The sequence below is a fragment of the Perna viridis genome, chromosome 6, assembly GCF_037379345.1.
Source record: "Perna viridis isolate PV_CMFRI_1.1 ecotype Kerala chromosome 6, ASM3737934v1, whole genome shotgun sequence".
Classification (NCBI taxonomy): domain Eukaryota; kingdom Metazoa; phylum Mollusca; class Bivalvia; order Mytilida; family Mytilidae; genus Perna; species Perna viridis.
The window spans coordinates 24816856-24841391 of NC_142450.1; the positions used below are offsets into that span (position 1 = coordinate 24816856).

The 24536-nt window shown below is 32.5% G+C and overlaps 1 protein-coding gene across 5 annotated transcripts; it reads right to left on the reverse strand.

The window, feature by feature from the left end:
• Positions 1-654: 654 nt before the first annotated feature.
• LOC148614216 (synaptic vesicle glycoprotein 2C-like) lies at positions 655-24534 on the reverse strand. 5 transcript variants are annotated; one of them, XM_088588141.1, is made up of 14 exons: positions 24448-24524; positions 17128-17243; positions 16628-16700; positions 13856-13915; positions 13075-13236; positions 12213-12375; positions 11490-11611; positions 10770-10927; positions 9979-10062; positions 9429-9530; positions 8220-8308; positions 7422-7651; positions 6661-6820; positions 655-5601 (listed from the first exon to the last, which is right to left on the reverse strand). In XM_088588141.1, exons 3-14 carry the CDS (start codon positions 16689-16691, stop codon positions 5418-5420), a joined length of 1578 nt encoding a protein of 525 aa, XP_088444267.1. In that variant the 5' UTR covers positions 16692-16700; positions 17128-17243; positions 24448-24524; the 3' UTR covers positions 655-5417. The 5 variants fall into 5 exon arrangements, with proteins under 5 accessions (XP_088444267.1, XP_088444268.1, XP_088444265.1 ...); XM_088588142.1 differs by lacking the exon at positions 24448-24524 and adding an exon at positions 18432-18663; XM_088588139.1 differs by lacking the exon at positions 17128-17243 and having other exon boundaries at positions 24448-24534.
• Positions 24535-24536: the final 2 nt, after the last annotated feature.

The following is a 24536-nucleotide window of genomic DNA, read 5'->3' on the forward strand; positions in this document are numbered from 1 at the left end:
AAATAAACAGCTACGTTAAAGAACATCAATTCACGGTTCGTACACCTTTTTCCAACCTCCTTTTTATGCAAAGTAATCAGGAAACAATGGAAATCTAAAACCAAGGGAGCTTCTGTTCATAAAGACAAATATTCTACCAAAACCCTTGACCTATCCATCACATTTTTAAAAATCGTACGACGAATGCATGTATGAAAAATTTATAGACCTGTAATCTAATTACAGGTCAATGGTAACATTCACTTTATAATCTTTATTGTCATAAACTCTTACCAAAATGAGTCTCAACTATTTCAAAATCAAGTTTAAAGACTCAGTCTGTTTTTTTTTCAATCAGAATATTTAAATTACATGTCAGTTTATCAAATTTTAGGAAAATATATAGACGAAAAATATCAGGTATGAGCTGCATGTACCATAGATCAATGTCAAAAACTTGTAAAAGAAGACACAGATATGAGTCATTCTCAAAATAGGTCCCTTTTTATGTCTTTCAGGTTTTTTCTATAAGAAAACCCATAATACCCTGAAGTACCTTGTGATCCAGTTTCAGAGATCCAATAATTTTAACACAAGTCATTATTGTGACATAAGAAAACAATGACTGTTTCTGGTCCCTTCTGTATGGAATACATGATAAGTTGAAAACTTAGATATAATAAAATAATATCATTTATTTCTTAAATAGCAAAATGACATTAACCTGCAATAATAATTATCAACAATACCATAATAATTCAATAACAAATCCTATTTGTATATATTGAATTAGATTCAAATGTATGCCCCAAGGAAAGACTTTAAAAACATTTAATAGCAATCCATCTAAGAATCATGCAAAATGTAATTCATAAGTAAAAAGCCTACATGTTTTTATTTTTGATATTTTGTTTGAATTGGCATAGTAAACAGAAATTAATAGTAAGTTTTTCATATAACCTGTGTTCTTGGGGGACAAAAATTATATAGAATGTACTGTAGATTTCAAAATTAAGGTAGATAACTCTGTAGATGACACTCAAATACAACAGAATCTATTGGATTTTCAATGTTGTATCTCCTATGAGCAGGCACATTTGAATGAATAATTATACATTTCATAATATAGACCCATAAAACAACTTAATTACAAAAATAAAAATATGTAGCCTTTTTTGGTGTGTATCACATTTTTCAGATTTTGCATGATTCTTACAAAGACAGCTACTTAAGTCATAAAGTACAGTACAAAACCCAACTATATGCATTAGAGAACTAACTACACAGCTAATTACAGTAGCTGAATGCAATGCAATGTATCCATATATAAATTCAGGAGAAGTGTTTGATAAGCATTTGATAAATAAGTTTTATAGAAACAATAAAAAAATGATACAAAACATTATACATGTATAAAAATTAAGGGAATCCAGTGCCTACATATTTTTGTTCATGTAAAGAGTTTTGATAAACAAAATAAGCAGTAAATAATCTATCCATCCCAAGGTTCATATAAACCTACAATTTTTCTGGGTTTTCATGTAGATATAATAACTGCAAATAATCATTTTTTTAATAATTATTTTTATAAATTTCTTATTTATAAGATCAATATCTTGTTAGCAAAAAGGTATAAAGAGCTTATGTTTGTAAGGTGATATTAAGTGTTGTATATACAATTAAAGTACATGCTGGTAAAGGCAGTAAGTAACTAATACAATATACCAATTACATTCTTTAATAATAGAAAAAATGTTATTTTCATTGGCTCATACAGAAATAAAAATGGCCAACCAAAGTTTATTTCTTGATTCTCAGGCCTTCCATCATCTCTTACAAATTTCATTGTAATTCTAATTAAAAAAAAACAAAAACAGCACCTTATCCTTTAATCTGGCTATGTACAATGTATGAACAGAAATTATTTTATGAAACCAACAAAGAAGCAGAAATTGCAGAATTCAGAAGTAAATAAACATGTATGGTAAAAGGAGAAACACAATGATAAAATCTGGATTTGAAAAAGCAGATTTCTGTTTTATAGCCTAAGAAATTATGTCTGTATAAAGTATCCTGATCAGCTATTTTGTGGGGCATTAAAAAGTAAATAGAAATGCCTCATTGGTGTTCATTAAAAATGACCAGAGAACCAACTATTTAAGTATTAGTCTTTATAAAAATCAGACAGGAGGTGATTCATGCATGTCAAAAACCCACCAAATTCAGTTTTATTTCTTGTTCAGAAACAGCTATAGACCACATAACCTGTCTTAGTTTTTTATTTGGGTGTTGCGCTTTTGAGATAAAATTCATATAGATTGTACATTAAATTAGGTCTCACTAACCACTTCTAACATTTCCATTACTTTACATGTTAAACAAGTAATTTTCAAAGTTTCACTGTGAATTCCCAGGACAAATAACACCTTAAAGTTGCATACCATTGCAAAGCTCGGAAAATCATTAAGCTAATGGTACAATGATTGCAGAGATTCTTCACAAAATTTACTTGAATAAATAATACTGAAAATTCATATTTTTACCTCTTCTGCTAACTGACAGCATAGAGGCAAATTACTCACACATGTTAACAATATTTATACACTATTGTAGTAAATTACAAATATGATTTTTAAATACACATTCTCAGCTTTATTTTGACTTCTTTTGATCAGAATACACACAAATTATGCACTTAAAATGCATATTTCTAGGTTCAGTGTGTTTTTGGTACTACATAGGGGGAGTGGCCATTTGACCTGGAAGTAGTTAGTGAGACCTTAGCACTTTGCAAGAGTTACCGTTCTTGATTTGGTTGATTTTAGTGGGAGATTGAAGTGCAGTTTTCTCAAAAGTACAGATCTAACTACAGAAAGGATTATTGTCACATAAAAATATAGCATACCCAGACTGAAAAAGCACCTTTTGTTCCATGGGTTTTTCTACAGCATGAATCACTTTACCACAAGCAATGTCTGAATTGTATATGGACTGGTACTTAAGAATTTACAGTACTATTTTCCAGGTAATTTGCTTTAGCTATAAACATTCCTGAACTAAACACATTTATAAAGAACTGGATAAAGGATATCTGATGATCAAACTTGATCTGTAAAATTAACATGGAGATACCTGAATATAATATACTACTATACATCCACTGCATCATATATAATAGTGACAGTCCAGTATTTTTGAAAGAAGTATCACAAGATAAACAAACACACACACTATGAACTAACAATTGTCATTTTCACATCTTTAAACACAATTTTGTGGAGAACACATTAACAGCTAAAATTTAAGGCATATCTTGTTAAAATATATACAAAAATTCCAGACAAATAAATTTTGATTTTTCTTATTAAATTCTCAGTTTCATTTTATTGGTAAACTGTATTGAATATATGTTATTTAAGATGGTAAAGAAAAGGAGGTTTTTTTTATTAGTTAATGATAATGATGAAAAGAGGTAGATGTATATTCTATAATCAACATTATATCATATATTAAACCTCCTTATACCCTATATATAATGAACTCATGATTGAAATTATTTTTTCCTGTGACTTTTGACCTGAAAAAAATTAATAAGGCAACATATTTGCCCAAGGAATGTACCAAACTTTGTCCAAATCCAGTAAAAGATGTTGATTCTGATATTAAATTAAAATGATGTACAGACAATAGGTTTACTAAATAAATACATTGTATATTAATTATTGATTAATCAAACAGGTTTATGCCTCATATAATATACAAAGCTCCATGCAGCAGCAGATGTTCATTTCCTTTCTTACTAAACGCTACAGAAAAGCCTTTCAAAATTCTCTGATATTATTCAAATCAAATGTGGTTTGACAATTGAATAACGTCACATAAAATAATTCTCATTTCCCAACTTGCATCTTCTTGCATTTTCTGAGAGAGCTGGCTGCAGAGTCTAGAGTGAATTTTGAACGCTGTTTGGAGCTTGGTAATACACATTACATTACACTCCCAACTTTTTATATTCAACTTTAAAGAATACTTTACGATTCTCCATACACCACTTAATGCAGTAATTATGCTTTCACATTAAAAAGTAGCAATACATATATAAAAGCTCTATAAATTGAAAAAGCACCTCATAAAATATACATTTTTTATAATGTAAAAGGAAGTACTTTTAATTACCATGTATATAAATATCAATTTATAAGAAAAAATGTATCTACATTATTTTCACTGTTGTAACTAGGAGAAAAAAATTTTTGAAATGTGCTAAAAATATTATGTTCATTCTGTAGATTTTCAATCTACCAAAGAACTTTTTAATATCTCCTAAAACAGTAGTAGTGTAGATCTATTGTCTGATTGACATAAGGTCTACAAGGGGGTTTAGGTCTATTATCCTTGTGTCTGATTGACATAGGGTCTACAAGGGGGTTTAGGTCTATTATCCTTGTGTCTGATTGACATAAGGTCTACAAGGGGGTTTAGGTCTATTATCCTTGTGTCTGATTGACATGGGGTCTACAAGGGGGTTTAGGTCTATTATCCTTGTGTCTGATTGACATGGGGTCTACAAGGGGGTTTAGGTCTATTATCCTTGTGTCTGATTGACATGGGGTCTACAATGGGGTTTAGGTCTATTATCCTTGTGTCTGATTGACATGGGGTCTACAATGGGGTTTAGGTCTATTATCCTTGTGTCTGATTGACATGGGGTCTACAAGGGGGTTTAGGTCTATTATCCTTGTGTCTGATTGACATGGGGTCTACAAGGGGGTTTAGGTCTATTATCCTTGTGTCTGATTGACATGGGGTCTACAAGGGGGTTTAGGTCTATTATCCTTGTGTCTGATTGACATAGGGTCTACAAGGGGGTTTAGGTCTATTATCCTTGTGTCTGATTGACATAGGGTCTACAAGGGGGTTTAGGTCTATTATCCTTGTGTCTGATTGACATAGGGTCTACAATGGGGTTTAGGTTTCAGAAATTAACATTTTATACCCAAACAAGTTTTATGAAAAGTAACCAGTTATTTTTGGGAGCAAACTTACATAAAAGTATCAACACATATTATGACTAATGTGAATGTCATCCAAGAATGGTATCACCAGGCAAATAAGGCAACCAATATTTTAACAATCAAAAGACCCAATCAATTTTAAGAATTTCCTTCCTACAAATAAACCATTTTCCAACAGCAGAAAGGTCTTGAATCTGATTGTATCATGTTTTCAACTAAGACAGATAAATGTCATAATCATAAAAAGTCAGTATTAAATCAGTGTTACGCAATCATATCATGAAGGGAAGATTTTTGACATAAAAATGACCAATTACTTTACAATTATGAACATTGTAAATATGTCTTTGAATATTTAGAAAAAAAACTTAAATAACAATATTGAATGAGATCTTATAGATTAACAAACTATATAAAACTTGATTAATGAATATCAGCTTTGACTGTATTAGGCAGTTTGATTGAGGAGAGTCCACCGAACACTAGAAGTCCTGCCACTATAATCATAGGTATAGCACAATGTACATCTACTAATTCACCAAATGTCAAATTACCTAAAATAGCTGCTATTCTGCCAACACCTGACATTATTCCAAATGCTGTGGACCTGGAAAACATATTTATATAACATGATTATTTACCTATAGATTCCATAACGTTGAATATTGCAAAACTGTTACACACTTGATTTAATTTCTCAACATTATAACAAGTGAGCAAAGTTTGAGCAGAAACATGTATGTTATGATGTTTAAATTAAATAACTTGAGTTGATATTTTGTTAATTCAAATTTCAGAATTAAAAATGCTTTTTCTCTATAATTCCTTTGGAATATTTGGCTGCTTGACATTCAATATCTGCCAAGTAGAAATTCTGGTGATAGTTTGTCTATAAAATTACCAATTACTTCAGAAGAACATGAGAAATCACACAAAGTTACTTTTAACCAATCAGATTTTTTTTTAGAAAATGTGTCACAATCACACAACCAATTTCAATGGAAAATTTCTGATATCACTTGTTTGCATCACATTCTCTATGGCATGATATCTCAAATATCTACCCCTCCAAGAAGAAAATAAAACGACTATTTCAAAGAGAATATAATTTACAATATATATTAATTTACATGACTGTAAGTACATGTATGTGATGGATACCATCAATGAAATCCAATGCTAATTTACCCTGTAAACTAAAATCATAAAATAGTGTATTATGGTGATGCTCAAAATCAAAAGTTTCTTATACATTTTCAAGTAACATTAAAAAGTAATGACCTATCATAGAAATTCTAAACATCCTTTTTGTAAAAAATATTCAAAAACTAAAGCTTCCAATTCAGGAAGATTGATTTTTTTCTGTCAGTCCAAATTATGTGTAATGCTTTTCATTAAGTGTTTTTTTAAGTGTATATTCAACGTAAATTAAACAGGCAGTTTCATCTTGCTACTTTTACAGTGGGAAGTAAAATGTGAAAATATTTATATCAAAAACACTTATAATGCCATTTGACAAATGATCATGAATTAAAAGCTGCATAAATAAATTAACACAAAATGCAAAAAAATCAATATCTGTTTTAACAGTACATGTATATTGGATGGTTCAATAGAATTCTTCTTTTAATTATTTCAACAATTTATATAATCCTACCATACATACCTCAGTGGAGTTGGAAATAGTTCTGCAGAGAGAACATCTAAAGAATTCCATCCTATCGTAGATACTGCACCAAATACACAGGAGATTCCTAAATTCTCATATTTATTGTGGATAAGAGGAATAAAGAATACACTAACTCCTGATAACACCATACTTAAAGCTACAAAGGAAATGGAAAATAAACTAACTGAAAGAAAACTCTTACATCTTAAGCATGATTTGCTCAAGATGTCATCGTTTTCTTTTCCTCTTTTGTTAACCCCTGACTTGACATTTTATGAGCAACTCTGTGGGTGTTTCTAGAAAAGCAGAGGACACTTACCCTACTGGTGCACCTGTTCCCAGTTTTTACTGGAGTCTGAGTTGCTCATTTGCTTTTGTTACTTTGTATGTATTATTTTTAGTTACATAATGTTCTTTGTTGTGTTTATCTATTTTCCATGTCTGGCTTTAGTCCCTGGATTACATTCTTTTGATTTCCGCTAGAATCTTAGTTCCATGATTACTCTTTAAATATTGCTAAAGTAATGAGTGCATTTCTGATATTAGAATATAGCCCATTCAGGTTAAAAAATTTCTAATAAGTATTCAGATTTTTGTAATGAAAAAATATTTTTAGAAATCACTAGAGGTAAAACATTAAATGGCCTTATAGCAAAATAAAGCAATTATTTACAATTATTTAGTAATTACATTGTGGCCATAAAAACTGAAAAATCTTCCATAATGCAAAGTCCTTGACTAAGTATTCTCCCTCTTACCTAATAACTGTCTCCTTCCTATTCTATCCATTAGAAATATTGTTAACAGATTTCCTGGGAGATTAGACAGTGCTGTTAAGAACCCTGAGAAGTATACCCAAGTATCTGTGGTTTCACATAATGTACTATTAGTACTTGTTTGATTTACAATGGAGGAATGATCACACGGGGAACCTCCATCCTTCATTCTACTAAATAGTTCTGGAAACCACATCCACAAACCATAGTATCTAGATGGATAAACATATATAAGTATGTGAGAATGTGACTCCTGTCTTGGGGAACATTTCATTTTTAAATAGGCTTGGATAATTTTTAATGGTTTGGTATTTTCTTGTACTTTCTCAACTTACCTTGTGCTGGTTTAATAAAAATTATCAATTTGAGGATGTATTTTTCAATTGATCCTACAACTCAAATTTTAACCAAACAAATTTGAAATTTGAGGAGAAAATCTATAGTTTGAGGCATATCTAAATTTTGCTAAAAGTTCATGCTAAAAATTCAATGCCTCACATTATAAACAAGGGTTCTGTACTCTTTTAAAAAAGTTATTGGGGCTGGATCATAAATAAATAAAAATTATAGACCTGTAAAAAAATGTATTAAAAAGTTCATTGAACTTCTCACTTCATATTTCATTTAATGTTTCAATGCTCCATGTGCATTTAACTTTAGACTACAATGTATATCATTCATTTATATACCAGGAATTTACATGTAACTGGTAAAAGAAAGAAAACATTTTGGTTTCATACCCAATTATCACAAATACAGTATACACAAAAATCAACTTACCCAAAACTTAAAACAAAGTTAACAATTATCATTAGAATGGTATTCTTCAGTAGTGGAGGGTGGAATAACTGCAATGTAGATTCTTTTAACTGAAAATTAAAGTTATCAACATAAAAGTCGATGGAGTTAACCTGATGACTATTCGTATTTTTTGCCTTCAAATTTTTCAGCAAAAAATGCCCAGAACTTAAGAATCATAAGTGTAAATACAACAAAATGAAGCATGACTTGCATTTACTATCCTTAACATTCTTTTTCTACAGTATGAAAAGTTTCGGTATTAAGGTTCTTTAATTACTATCAAGAAACAAAAAGGTGATAGAAGCACTAATTGATGGATAGACCTGAGGGTGAATAAAATGAAACCTGTCTAAACTGAATCCTGAATAATCTAACAACCTAAAGTAAACATTTTTTAAGGTTCATTTACTTCATTTAAAATGTATTTTGAATCTTGGTAGAACCCAGCAGAATCTGAAAACCTGTCTGAAGTTCTAAACTAAACATTAGTAAAGATTCATTAATATCAATTGGTGAACCAAGTATCTGTCTTGAGTGAACAAAGTCCATCAGCCGTTTAGGTTGACCTGTACCAAATATTGTGACGTCCCACCCTTTATTGCACCCAAGTATCACCATATGGCTAATCTATCATACCCCTTTGTCATAAACCTACTTGGAATTCTCTAAAGTTTCATTGCTGTGTCTCTCTGACAGTTTGTATACTACAATACTCTCCTACTTAAATGCAAGATAAAGTATATAATATTGGCAAAATTTGTATTGCATACCATATCACCCTCGACCAATATCAGACCTCAGGATGATACAGAATATGATACAGATGTTACCATGTATTATTCTCATTTATACATTTTGATATGACATGAGATCTAAATAATATCTTTAAAAATGTAACTGGGTTGTGTTTACATAGACTGGAAGTCATAATATGAAATTTTTATCAATATTACCTGTTTAACTAAATTTCTTTTTGACAACTTGGACATTGTGTCAACAATACTACATATCTTTATGAACATGGAGCATAAATCTACAATGACGATGATTAAAAAAAATATAATTTCAACTTCTACAACCTCCTACAAATTCTTTGTTACTTTCTCAACAGATATTTACTTTAGAAAGGAATGTGGTACCCCCAATGATGGATTCCCCATCCTTGCATGGAAAAAGTCCTTAACTTACCACTGTACAACCCGTTCCAAGTTTGTTGATACATCCTACATTATCTGTACTGTGGTGAGCTGTGTTCTGTGTATAACCTGCACCAAGTGTTATAGATTTAACCTAGCAACAGAAGACCATGATTTTACTTACATATTGCATAATAGTGCAGCAAGAAAGATCTCCTTGCTGAATTTGAACATTTTAAAATTTATCAATTTTGCATTTTACTACAGTTAGAAAGAGTAATAGATTTACTATCTAATACTAGAAACATGACTGTAACAAAAAATCTGACTGATTGATATATAATGGTTAAATATACTATGGCAGATATTTCATGCATTTCAGGTTGATAACGATTTACCAATTGAACAAATTCTGCTTTGTACTAGCTTGACTTGCTGAACCAGATTAAAAAAAATTATGCAAAGCCAAAGTAATTTACAGATGGATGAAAGACAAGACTCAGACACTTAAATGTACATGTAATTGTTTGAGCAGTGTATATAGTTGAAAATTCAAAGAAATAAGTAACTGTCAGATGATTTTCACAGAATTTTTGGTCTACCTTAAATTCATCAGACCTTCTGTTCCCACAGTTTCCATAATAGACCTTCCTCAGTACTTGAACGGCTTCCCTCTCTCTATTCATCTAAAATGATAATAAACATGTATGGAATACAAGGAAACTTGATTACACTGTGTTCATTCAAATATGCACACACAAGGATCTTACTGAAGTCACTCATAACCATAATTTATTTGCAGAAGAAATCTTCAATACATCATCTACTTGGAATTGAGACAGTTTTAGAGGTTAGAAAAGCATTATCACAAGCATTACAACAAGCTTGATTAGGAATGAAAGGATGCTGGTGATATCTTTTATCAAGACCTCAAATATATATATTTTTTGTCTATAGAATAAACTATATGACATACTAAGAATGCCGCTGACACTTGTCGGTATTTTTCCAGAAACAGCGAATCTTTAGTTACAAAATATCAGGAATAGAGTAAAAAGTTCAATAACTACAAATTTAACAGAAAAGTTACAAGTCACTCTTTTGATAGTGAAGATTTTTTTTTCAAATTTGACTGAAGGAAAAATGATTTCTGAATCTTAAAATGTAAAGATATAGGAAATATGAAATGGTAAAAAAATATTGGTGGAAAATAAATCACCTCCAAGTGATTGTTTTAAAAACTTACTGTAAGTAGATACTTTGGACTTTCTGGCATGGGGTATGAAACAACTTACTGTAAGTAGATACTTTGGACTTTCTGGCATGGGACATGAAACAAGTTACTGTAAGTAGATACTTTGGACTTTCTGGCATGGGATATGAAACAACTTACTGTAAGTAGATACTTTGGACTTTCTGGCATGAATATGAAACACAAGGCTGAGGTTAAACTAGGTATAGCACACAAAGCTACAAATATCCTCCAACTGTGGTATTTAAAGTTTGATGATTTGTAACCAATATCTTGTGGAATGACAATCCAAGCTAAACCTGTAAATATAAAAGTGAATATATATCTAAAGTAAACAAGATGTTGCATTCCATGTCATGCTAAGAATACTTCCACTCAACCGTTTCAGTTAGAAAAGGGAGAAACAGTACGATTCCTAATGCAGAAGACATACCAAATATGTAAGCATTCCCTGTACTTCCACACAACCGTTTCAGTTAGGAAAGGGAGAAACAGTAGGATTCCTCATGCAGAAGACATACCAAATACATAAACATTCCCTGCAAAAGAAGCTTAATAATCTGTTACGAAAATGTCCTTTATTTGACTTCTACTTCCTGTTTCCTGAAAAAGTAGGGGTATCACAAGTGAGCCTTTGGTCTGAGGTTTCTCTGCTCACTTGTGATACCCCCACTTTTCAGCAAACAGGAAGTAGAAGTCAAATGAGTATGAAAAAGCATTCCATGATTCAGTATACCCATATGAAGCTTTGAATAAGATATTAACAGCATGTGATTTACACAAGCTAAGAAATCTGTTACGAAAATTTTACTATACACCCCCTAAAAATGAAACTCCTTAAACAAATGATTACAGACTTACCAGCAGCAATGATGTTGCCACACATCCAAAATGTGGCTAGAGCACTGATCATCATCCCTCTTCTGTCTTTGGGTTGAAACTCAGTAAAGTAAGAAAATATCACAGGTATGCTTCCTCCAACACTGAAATAATAATGGCATGGGAAAAATATGAAATATTTGTTCTTAAGCAAGATGTCTTTGTGTAATATCATTATCATGTAATTACAGGGTATGTCTGCTTTTAAAATAATGAATAAAAATTTTCTGGTTTTTGGAGCCTTAAATGTTCTAAAAAGTGGAAATCATATCACATTAGAAAGAGAAACTAGTTTAAACACTACGCTTTTACACAAGTTTGTTGAGTCTTAAGATCATGAATTTCATTACAGAGTCTCAATTTCTAACTGCAGTTTTGTATAACATATGGATAATTTGTTAAGTACATAGTTTGACAGAACCACAAGGACTGTGAAAATGGTTACCCTGTAAACAATAATACCATACAAAGGTAATTTTCTGGGGTGCTAGTTTTGGAATATTTTCGAAGTCTGTCTTAAAAATGCCCAAAAAAAATGAAATATTAACTCTGGGCTATAGTACTTTGAGCATCACTATGCATCCACAAAAATAAGAAATGCCATAATTTTTGTACACCATTTTGACAAAAAATTGCCACATTTTACACTGACCAAAATAACCCAAAATACGGTATTTCAAAAGTTTTTTACACTGTAGCACTTACCCTATTCCACTGCAGAATCTACATAATAAGAAAGCCCAAAAAGATTGCACTACACTGGAGAGCAGAACGCCAACACCATTCACTGTTAATGACCACATCAATACTGTTCTTCTACCTTGATGGTCAGCTAAAGATCCCCAGAAATATCCCCCTAAAAGCATGCCTGAAAAATAAACATAAACAATTTACTTAGAGGACTGGTAAATAATAAAAAAAAAAATGTTAAAAGTGTAATATCCATTACAAGGAAAGATGTCACAATGTTACTTCCTATAATTCTATTATGACATCATAAAGTAGGATGCTTCCCTTGCTCAATACCAAATCCCTTACAAAATTTGAAAATCCACATTTAAAGTTTCCCACCATTTAATTTCTTAATTTTTTTTCTGTGGAAATTGTAGGACATATTTCAGCAAAATATATTTAAAATATCTTCTGGTGCAATTACTTCGAAGTTGTGGTCAGTAATTTGCTAGACTGACTACACTTCAATCATTCTCTACAACTAGACTCGTGTCAGTCTGTGTAAGAATCTGACAAGGGAATGTTCATACCAAGGTTATAGCGGTAATCAAAAGAATGTAATCCAGGGACGAAGACCAGACATGGAAAACAGACATACACAACAAAGAACATAAAGTAACTAAAATCATACATACAAAGTAACAAAAGTAAATGAGTAACTCGGACTCCACCAAAAACTGGGAGCATGGACCAGGTGCACCGGTAGGGTAAGCGTCCTCTGCTTTTCTAGAAACACCCGCTGAGTTGCTCATAAAAAGTCAAGTCCGGGGTAGACAAACGAGGAAAGGAAAACTACGACCCATTGAACACTTACACCTTGAGTTTAGGCAATTACCTATAAAAACAATGGCATTCAGCCATCCTTTGTCCCCAGATGACAGACTTAGATCACATGTAGCTGCCGGTAACAGGAACGACACCGAGAGAACCTCTATTGCATCGCTAGATACAGCCCATCCACACAGAGCCAGTACTTTCCAATGAAATTTTCCATAACCTAATACGAAAAAAAAAAATAAAAATAATGGTATTTCATTAGGAATGGGCAAGGATTGTAGTGGTATGGGTGGTAGTTTGGATTAAGCTTAATCAGCCTCTTTGACTGAAACAGAAAATTACAATCAAATGCACAAATACATGTACATGTAACTGTCATGAGTTATTCAAGATTTTGAATGTTCTAGGCTGGGTGTCACAAAAAATACTAAAATCTGAAAATAATCTTAACTCCCTTGAAAACTCAAACCAAAGTCTTGGGATTTGAAAGATGTCACAAACAGCTAAGAATATTTTCAGACCTAAGTAAGCTTTAAAGTTGTGTGGCACTGATGCAAGTATTCATTTTGGACAAATTGAGAGTTTTTTTTAAATATGTAATTGGTTTGAATAATAATGTTCACAATGTTCCCAGGGTCTTTTAGATATTTAATTAACATATGATCAATGTAGAACTTCACTATAAGTAGGACAAAGTGGATTTGAAGTGATCATTAAATATCATTCAAATTTTCAAATTGATTACAGGACATGACTTAATGTTATGCATGAGCCACTAGATTTTTATGTTTTGATGCCCTTTTTTGGTGAATTTCAGAATTTTAAGGATTAGCATATACCTGTTTGTTTCAAAGCATCTTCATAAGTCACATACTCTTGGTCTGCTTCATTCTGGCCATCTGAAAATTAGAAATTTAGCATGGTACATGTCCATGTAGCTTTGACACTTTTCACACAATTGTCACTAATGACTATTAGACATTAAGAGATTTGCAGAACCAAGGAATAAACTTATGTCTACATATAATGTTTATGTTCCTTAAAAGTTTGAAAAAAAAAACACTGATCCATATTACAGGAGATAGCTTACTAACAGTAATTCTAATGCCAAACTCATCAAAATCTATATAGTCAGATATACAAATGATTCCCACCTGGACCAAACCATGCTGGAGTGTAGAGGGAATATAAGCAGATCACTCATCAACTAACTCACTCACATATAATTTTCAAGTCAATAATTATTACTATGCTGAAAAAAATCCATTTAGGTTAAACTAAATAACAAGAATAAAGTTGATATTTATTTACTTTTTCAATGGAAACAAAATAACGTTTTATCACTAACCAGAATTATCACAACCAAATGATGCCTCTATAGATCCATAGTCGTCACTTAAAATGTCAAGTTTTTCCATCAGCAAATAACTTCACTGACACTTAAAGTTGTAAATAAACATTACAACATGTTGCACATGAATAGATTTATAGAAGAAGTTATCTATCCATATCATAATATGCCTTACTTTACTGGAACACATATGTGACCCAATGTTAACAAAAAATTAAATGACATCATTATATATAATTAGTGTATATTACAGAAACATATAGAAAGTATTTGTATGAGGCTAAGGAAGGGGAAGTAACTGCGAGGCTCTGTCGAGCAGTTATTCCCTTCCGAGCCTCATACAAATAGTTTCTATATATTTTCTGTAATACATCGATATTGTGTTTATTCTGCAATAAGTCAATTTTGATGGTTTTGTGTTGTTAAGAGTATTTAATTCAAAAGTAGGAACCTGTCGTGGGCCCCAAGCATTTGCCTTTCATTGAAAAAGTAATCAAGGGAACCAAGGTTTTAGCGGTAATCAAAACAATGTAATCCAGGGACAAAGACCAGACATGGAAAACAGACATACACAACAAAGAACATAAAGTAACCAAAATATACATACAAAGTAACAAATGCAAATAAACAACTCGGACTCCACTAAAAACTGGGAGCATGGACCAGGTGCACCGGTAGGGTAAGCGTCCTCTGCTTTTCTAGAAACACCCCGAGTTGCTCATAAAAAGTCAAGTCCGGGGTAGACAAACGAGGAAAGGAAAACTATAACCCATTGAATAAAAAATCAGTTTTCATGGTGCAGATGGATACACCATAACCCAGCGTCAAAAAGTAGTTCTGATAGATGGACATTTTTTGACAAAATATTGTAAATTGTAACTTTTACTTTTAAATGAGTCATAAACATAAGATATATATTCAAAATTAAACAACAATTTCCGTCATTTAACATGTTTTTCGATGTGAAATAAATTCTTCCGTTACCTACTTTCACTTTTGACAAAATTATTGATTTGTTGGATTGTGTGTGTACACATTCAAAGTGGCAATGTTCAAAGTTGCGCCGTAAAACATTGAATTGACATGGCTAGAAATGTTTTTTTGGGAGAAGGATGGTACAATGTCTTCGGAACGCTGTGACTGACAGATTGACAGAGGAGATTTGACGGGACGCTTGATTGTGATGGTGGGCGCAGCTTAATTGCTTTATTTAAGAATTGGCTATTAAAAAATTTTTGTCTATTGAAAAATAAAAATTCCATGTGCATATTGTTTATTGCGAAAAGACAAATTTTTTTATCATAGCCAATTCTTAGAAATTAATTTTAAAACATATCTTTATCTTAAAACCTGAAAAAGTAGCTCTGAATTTAACTGAACAGGGGTGTGTCAATAATTTTTTATCCATTGAGATATAACAAAATTATTTTAACCAATCAGATTACAGTATTTATCTCAAATTAATTTATTAGCTACTATACAAACAAAGCAAAAAATTTTTGACACCCGATATTTGCCCTTTAATGAACTCATTGTAGAATAAAAGCGTGCCATACATATACATGTACACACCGTCACATGTACTGAAAAACGTATAGATGTATTTTCATTGGACATTGATTCTACTGGACTAATTACACTGTATCAACAAATAAAAAAATTAGTTCTTTTTAAAGAAACCATAAAAAACCATAATAAAGAAATTGTTTGATAACATATTAAATTCAACAAATCTTTTCAGTTTGGATATGTTATATTTGACCAAAATGCATTAATAGAGTATATTTCCCCCCTATAACATTCCCAAACCCGCACACGAAACATACACACGATTCCAAAAGACTTACTGCTTCTATATAACCCCTACCTCCTTGTTTTCAAGAAATTAACACTTGAGTGACTAAAGAGGCAAGTGGTATATGATTTCATGAATTATTTTGCTTGGCCTGGAGAAGTGGGAAGATGAAGGGTTTCCAACAATAAACCAATATCCAAACTGAGATATTTTTTTCCATGGGCAGGTTTACATTTATCATAGGCGATTGGGAAGAACAGGGGCCAGCTGGAGCCTGCCTATGGTATGAAGGGTTTCCCTGTCGTTCATTGAAGACCAAAAGGTAGCCTTTGGCTGATATTTTCATCTGTGTGGGGTTGTTGTCTCTTTGACACATACACCATATCTATTCTCATTACAGTATATTGTATGTCATGTTCAAATGTATTGATACACTAACACTGCATAAAGCAGGTACATATGTACCTTCTTGGTTAGAAATCAGTGGATCATATTCATCAGATCTCTGCATGTCGATATGGCCTTCCATTACAATTACCTAAAATAAATGAAATAGAAATGATTTTTATATGCAGTTACATGTATCATGTCTCATATAACTGTTTACACAAATACAATTATTATAACACAACTTTACTATGTACAAACAGACTACATTTGGATACATGTATTAGTTCTATACATTAACCTAAGAGTCATGCTAAATGTGATTTCATTTTAGTCAACTCTATCAGTAATGTGAATGAATCCAGTATATCCCATTAGTAATTTGAGAACTATGATAATAAAATAAATGACGGAGGAAGGAAAGTTGAGAATAATAAACTGGCTGTATAGTAAAAAGTAATGATGATGAAGGAATATATTTTTCAATAGAATTTAACTAAACTGTTTTGAAAGACTCCATTCCATTTGAGGATGTTAAGTAAACTAACTTTTCACCTATATATCACTTTTTAGCTCACCTGTGTTCTTCAAACATTTTCTCCTCTGAAACTACTAAATGGATTTGGATTAAATTTAACATGATTTTTCCTTAGAGTATCCTGCACAAATCAGTCAAAAAACATGGCTGCTGTTACTAAAAATAGAACATAGGGATCAGACAGCAGATTTTTGCATATACCTCCAAAACCGTTAGGGTTAACCAAATTCTGACATGAGGTACAAGTATTCAGCATGATGAGATATATCTGTGGTCAAATTTTGGTCAAAATCTGTTAACTTATGTTGGATTTATTGCCCTTTTTGGAAGTTTTTTTTATGTTTTTAATTTCAAAACTCTTCTCCTCAGAAACACTATACAGAATTCAGTGAAATTTGGTATTTTTGTTTTTTTTTTAAAATCCTGCACAAAATGACCGTATGGATCTGATTGTTAAAAAACATGGGCGCCATTACTAAAAATAGTATATAGGGGTCAGACATTAGTTTTTTTTTGCATAAATCTCCAAAACTGTAAGGTTTAGCCAATTTCTTTCAATTGCTGATATGATCCTTATCATAAGGCCTACAAAAGTCTGCAAAGGATCAAAGTTGTCAGTCGACTCCATGTAAAAGTTATTGCCCTTGAGAGGTGAAAAATGACTTTTTTTTTTACTATGAGAGATAGAATGAAACTTTAAGTTGTTGAAATGATTCTTATTATGAGGCCTACAAAAGTTTCAAGGGAGCAAAGTTGTCTGACGACTCCATGCATGAGTTGTTGCCCTTGAAAGGTAAAAAAAATTACGTTTTTAGCAGTTTTCTGTCAATATCTTGAAAACTATAGTTGATAAAATGAAACTTTCAGTTGATGAAATGATCCTAAAGATAAGTCCTACTAAAGTCTTCATGAAGTCAAAATTGTTGGACAACTCCTTGTTAGAGTTATTGTCCTTGAAAATGAAAGGCAAACATTTTACCAGGTGAGCGATTAAGACTCCTGGGAGATTCTTGTTTATCTTATTTGCGTGAACCTTAAGTGAACTTGTATTTAAACAGGTTTCTGACTGTGAATGCGCACGATCATTTAACTCATCTATTAACTACATTTCATTAAGATTTTGAGATACACAAGGTACATGTACATGCAAAAAAATAAAAATGTAAAAATAGGACAATACAGTACAGGTAGTCTTATAATGATAATTGTCCGAATCCGTCATTATGTCCGTCCTGTCGGTCAATTAAGGGTAATAAATATCTGTAATTTTCATTGCCCTGTTTCCTGCCGTGGGGAGGTCGTAGATATGTACTTGGCTGATCACTAGTGGTAAATAAATCTTACCTGTTTACTTCTGATTTTGGTTAATTTAATCCAGTTGTGAATAGTTTTTAAATCAATAAATCTTAACATAAATGTTTACATAAAGCATATGTATGCATTTTGGGTTTTTTCTTGGCTCAAAATACATAATGTCTATCTAATTATTATTTTTTTTAAATAAATACATGTAGAACATCCGATGATATAATGAAACTACGATGTATTGTTTGTAAACTTTAAATTACTTCCCCATTGCTATAAATAGACTGAAATGCACACGAGAAGTATATCATTACGTTTTTTATTCTATCTATTAGGGTATACTTACAGACTTAGGCACAGTCGTCACTGGCGAATTATAGGATATTATTATGTAAGAAAATAATATTGTATAATTGCCGTGACAAAGGAGGAAGAATACAGAAACAAATGTTGTATAATCAAAATAAAATGTTTAAGAATTGTGTTTGTTAAATGAATAGCTAGACCTCTGCAGACGACGGACAGTTTACATACAGTAGCCACCTTTTTTTCAAGGGTATTACTAAAATACTAAAATGCAGTTATTTCAAAAATAAATGAGGAAAAATATCGATTTTTTTTATACTATGAGCATGTAAATCTACTAGTACAAGTTATTAAATATTATATGTTCAACCTGCAAGTGTTTCAATAGATATTTTAAAGACAAGGTGATGAGAATGAAACTAAAAACATGTTCTATTAAATTTTGGTAAAGCTACCCAATAGAGTGATAGAGACTGCCAGGAAGAAATACGGGCCCCGCATATGAATAGGAGCTGAATTATCTTTAATGTACACAAATTAAGAATCTTTTTGAAAAATATAATTAAAAGGGCTGTTTTGTTGCTTCATTTGGTCAGCTTTAGATTGGCAACTTGGAGTTGGTATTCCGGAGTTTTCAGCTTATTGTTGAAATACAGAAGGGACTTGCAGCTGGATCGTTCGGGAAAAATCTATTAGGGTAGATCGCCGGTAGCTCGTCCGTTTACAAGCGCTGCTATTGGTAAGACTTTGTAAATATGGTCTATGAAATTGTTGCACAGGGCTATGGTCATGTCTTCTTTCCAAAAGGACTCGATGCCGTTGATCAGATCTTCTTTCGTCTTTGGCTCTTTTTTGGATAGTCTTGACTTCATCATTGCCCAAACCATTTCAATCGGGTTGAAATCCGGATTTTCTGCGGGCCAAACTTTCCACCAGTTGATGTTCTGTTGTTCCATGAAGTCCTCGGTTGCGTTTGCAGTATGCTTAGGATCATTATCCTGTAGCAGGCAATGACTGTCAGGGTACACGCAGTTGAACGGTATCAACCCAGGTTTCAGAACTGAATCTATGTAAAAGGCTGCTTTTTTTTGCTAATATTTTCAAAGGTGAAAATTCTTGTGGTTCCACGTCGGCTTATACCGGCCCAAACAAGCACTTTTAACGGGTGTTTTGGTTTTGATAGAACAGGAGCAACCGAATCTTTCTCTCAGTAGATGATGATCTTGTTGTCATGTAGCTGTACGGAGCATTCGTCAGTGAATATGACTTTATTGAAATTGTCGTTGTCGGATATTACTGTTTTGGCAAACTGGACGCGTTTGAGTTTATTTGGTTCCCAAACCATATCTATGTGATGAAGCTGTATAACCAGCTGCGCTAATTGCCTTATTAACGGTTGATTTGCTGGTATGTGAACCTTTGTCTGATAGCAAACGCTAAATATCGGATGATGTTTGTGTTGGGTTTTCTTTCAATGTATTCTTTACAATTGATGTCGTAGTCGGTCCAGTGTGTGCAAGTTTGCAACTTTTTTCTCTTGCAAGTTTTCGTAGCCTATCTTGCCGGTCTGGTACCTTTTGAAGACATGCTTAACTGTACTCCATGTTACGTCAACACCACGGCAGCTTATAATTAACTTATTGACGACAGAATGAACTGGCCAACTCTGTCTGTACAACGCGATTATTTCTAGGTTGTCTTGATGCGAAAGCTTAAACTTCGGCATGGTTGTAATATAACGATATCGAACTATACTGATGAATAAAATCTAAACCCCGTTTATATTCAAACCTAAGTAATGGCATGTATATTATAAAATGTGACGTGTGTTATACTTAAAAGCGATTGTTGCCGCCCTGTCGGGACAACACCTGTGGTCCATAGATTGATAATACCAATATACGTATAGTACTGAAATGTACATTTTTGTATACTGTCAAATACATTATTTGTTTATTCACAAAGAAATAAAATCGAAATACAAGACTTATTTTATTTCTTTTAAAGTACGTTAAATACTTAACTGTAACATGTTATTGTGGTTGAAAGACAAATGCTCTTTTTTAAAATTTATTGCTTAATTTTAAAAAAATGTACATGTATTTCTTAAATTAATTATTTATGATTACTAAGCTATGTTAAATTGTCGATATTGCTAATTTTAAAAGTTGCATATAATATCAGGTAATTTCTCCGGTGAGATTATATTAATTAATTACTAAATTATGGACGCTCTCGTTCAGAGGTTAAAAGATATAATTTACTTTGTTGTTCTTTGATTTACGTCATTAGACCTGTGATGTTTCTGGCTTGTTGTTTTTACCGTAGATAATTTAATTAATAATATTTCTAAGCTTGTTGAAGATAATATGATAAAAACATCTACAATTACATCAATGATATCTTCAAAAGATTTTTAATTATATTGAACTGTTTTTAATTACTGGTCACGTTCGTATAAAAAAGCCCCAAATTTCATACATAGTATTAACAATGGCATCCTGAGGAGCAACACGAGAATACAGTCACTTCCTTGTGAAGTACGACGATGCATATGGTACCTTATATACCTGTCCAAGAGCAAAGATATTAGCAGAAGGTCGAATTCGTGTAGGGGAAAAATACATCGTACAATATGGAAACACCACATCAGCACCAGAGACAGCAACCATCCTGGACACAGGTGACTACATGACAATGAAGAAGAAGCAGGGTGAGCTTGAAGAGTTCTACTCAACTCCAGACACATCACCAGTCCCATCACCCGAGTACAAAATTCGTAAAAGAAAACGCAATCTAGATAAACCAACAACTCAAAAGAAACCAAGACAAGAGGCAAAGAAGCTTCGCATCGGGGAAGGCAACAGCGACCCGTTCATCCTTAGATCAACAACACCGTCACCAGAACTCTCTCCACATCTACTTCCACCATCACCAGAAGATTTATCAGACACCTCACCAGATACCAGGTTACCAACTTCCACCAACACTACTGAGACACAAACAACCCCTACCCATAAGGAACCAACTGCCTTCAGCTTATAACAGGCATTTTAGTGTATATACACTCAACTACAGATCAGCAACACAAGACTCAGTGAGATGGAGAGAATTATAGCTACACAACAGTCACAAATCAACTGGTTGGTTTCAAATCAGAAAATCGCCCTGACACAGCCATCGACTCCTACAAGACTAAAAAGAGACCTGAAGAAATTCATAATCTGAATACAGAAAGGTTTTATTCTTGCCTACTTTTATACAACCTGTGCCTGCTACTACCAGTATCTAACTTTTGAACTTATTTCTCATTAAATACGGTTATTCAAACTAAGATTCATCTAAGAATAAAATGGTTCCTTAAGAAATGCAGACCCTAAAGTTACACTAAATACACGTGATTGAGGTGCACTGAATCATACCGAAGTGTAAAATGCTTGCAGAAATTTACACCAACATTAAAAATTGAAACCATAAACAGATGTTCTTTTTTCATGTCACAACTCACAAATTTTTATTCTCATTACTCTATATGAATGTGTATTTAAGACCAACTCCCTACAATGCTTAAGCTTAGCACTCAAAATGCAACTGAGGCATTGCCTTGCTTTCATAGGAAGATAAACCCAACTGATTGGTTTTACATGTATCATCAACAATTCAATTATCTGTGGGGCAATGATAAGGTCACTCATTGTTTAGTTGGTGTAGTTGTTGAAAGATAACTATAAAAAGAAGAAAACTACCCCGGTTAACACGATATCGTTAACACGGTACTTATCGCTAATACGGTTGAACAAAAACAAAACAAACCCGAACATGTTGTAAGAAAATGGTAAGTTTCTGCTATTTATCACTTTTCAGGATAATTAATACGCCTTGGAACTTGCATAGTAATGCTTATTTGACTGTACATGTAGCAACAGGATCGATTCAGTAACTTGTTAAAATCGACGTGTCAAACTAGGTACACCCCAAAAAAGATGTATTGTTCATTAAACCACGTTAAAAAAGAGTACCATTACTGTCCTTATCCGTGAAATCTAGATGCTGACATTATAAGCGAATATTGTAAAATGGTTGTTAAAGATATTAAAGGTTTTGATATGTCAAAACCTTCCTCTTCCCTTCTACACTCGATAGAAATATATGAAAACAATACGTCATTTTTTGGGGTGTACCTAGTTTGACACATTGTTTTTCGCAAGTTACTGAATCGATCCCGTTGCTACATGTACGGTCAAATAAGCATTCCTATGTGAGTTCAAAGGCGTATTAATTATCCTGAAAAGTGATGAAAAAATAGCACAAACTTACCACGTTCAGGTTTGTTTTGTTTATGTTCAACCGTATTAGCGATATGTACTGTGTTAACGATATTGTGTTAACCCGGGTAAAAAAAATCATGGTTGGAATCGCTCCAAGATGGGCAGAGTTAGGAAAAAATCCCAGTTCCAGGTGGGGTTTTGGATATTCAAGGGCCTGGGAGTAGGCCACAGGGTCAACAAAGCATCTCAGCCACTAGTACTGAGTAAAAAATACTCTTTTCTGGGATTTTTCACTGGGAATATTTTTGTGTTTTGAGCACCATGCATCGATCAAAACAAGGTTACACCATTAAATGCTTCCCTTGGCACAGCTTGATTCACATGTACAACTTCAAAGATCAAACCCTAAACAGTTTTGGTAAGTATGGACAAACCATTCAAGCCTGATATAGCTCTGAATTTTGATTAAATATTTGATAAGATAAGAATTTGACCAGAATCAAAAGTCTTGTTTTGGAGGTATTGTTGTTCAATTTCATAGAGATTCATTCCCTAACATGTACAAAGTACAAAATGTACAATTACAGGTACATCAAGTTATTATCCAGATTTCATGAAAATGCTTGTTTCTGGTCCTTTTTTGGCCCCCAATTCCTAAATTGTTCAAGTGACAAACCCCAAAAAGCAATACCAGATAGCCTTCCTTGTATGGTATACCTTGTGGTATAATTTCATAAAGATTCATACACTTACATGTACATTGTAGTGATCAAATTTACAGGGAAATATTTGCTAAATGCAAGTTGAAGTTCAATTTTGCTAGTAAAAATTATTTCCACTTGCTAAAATTTTCTAGTGGAATTTTATATGTCACGTAAGTAAAGTCCAGAAATAACTCAAAAAACTTAAATTTAGAGATTGTAAATTTTCAGTATTTACTCAATTTAGCTAGTTGAAAAAATTCTGAAATTCAATCCCTGCATTGTTGTACATTGTATATTCAAGTTATTGATGGAAACCAAATTTTCTATAGACCTAATGATAGACATCAATGACAGCATAACATAATAAGACCATTTTTGCCATTATTTTTGTTGTCGTATAAAATTATATCTCCAGCGTAATCCCTTTCAGCGCTGGAGATATTTTTTGTTTTTGACCACCAAAAGGGATTAATCCCCAGTGTTGAAAGATTAACCCCTGAACAAGTTCTTCAGAAAGATATTCAGAAGGCTGGGCTTCGCCATTAACATATGTTGATTCGCTTACACTTTCAAACGTACACAACGTATTTAAGGTTATTCAAGCCTTGTTTTCCGAAACAATGTCAATGGGTTGAGGGGTCGAAATTAGGAACAAGATATATGTACAATAAAGTCAATATATCATAAATTATAAAGATAGGTCAAGTATAATGCTATGTCAAAAAATTATCTTTCGTAAACTAGAAGTTAAATAATGAGTTCCACTTTGATACATACAAGGAAAAAATACCACGTTGACAACTATCACACATTTGACAGTTCCATTTTCATTTCCTAAACAAACATCTAAACACCGTATCGGACAC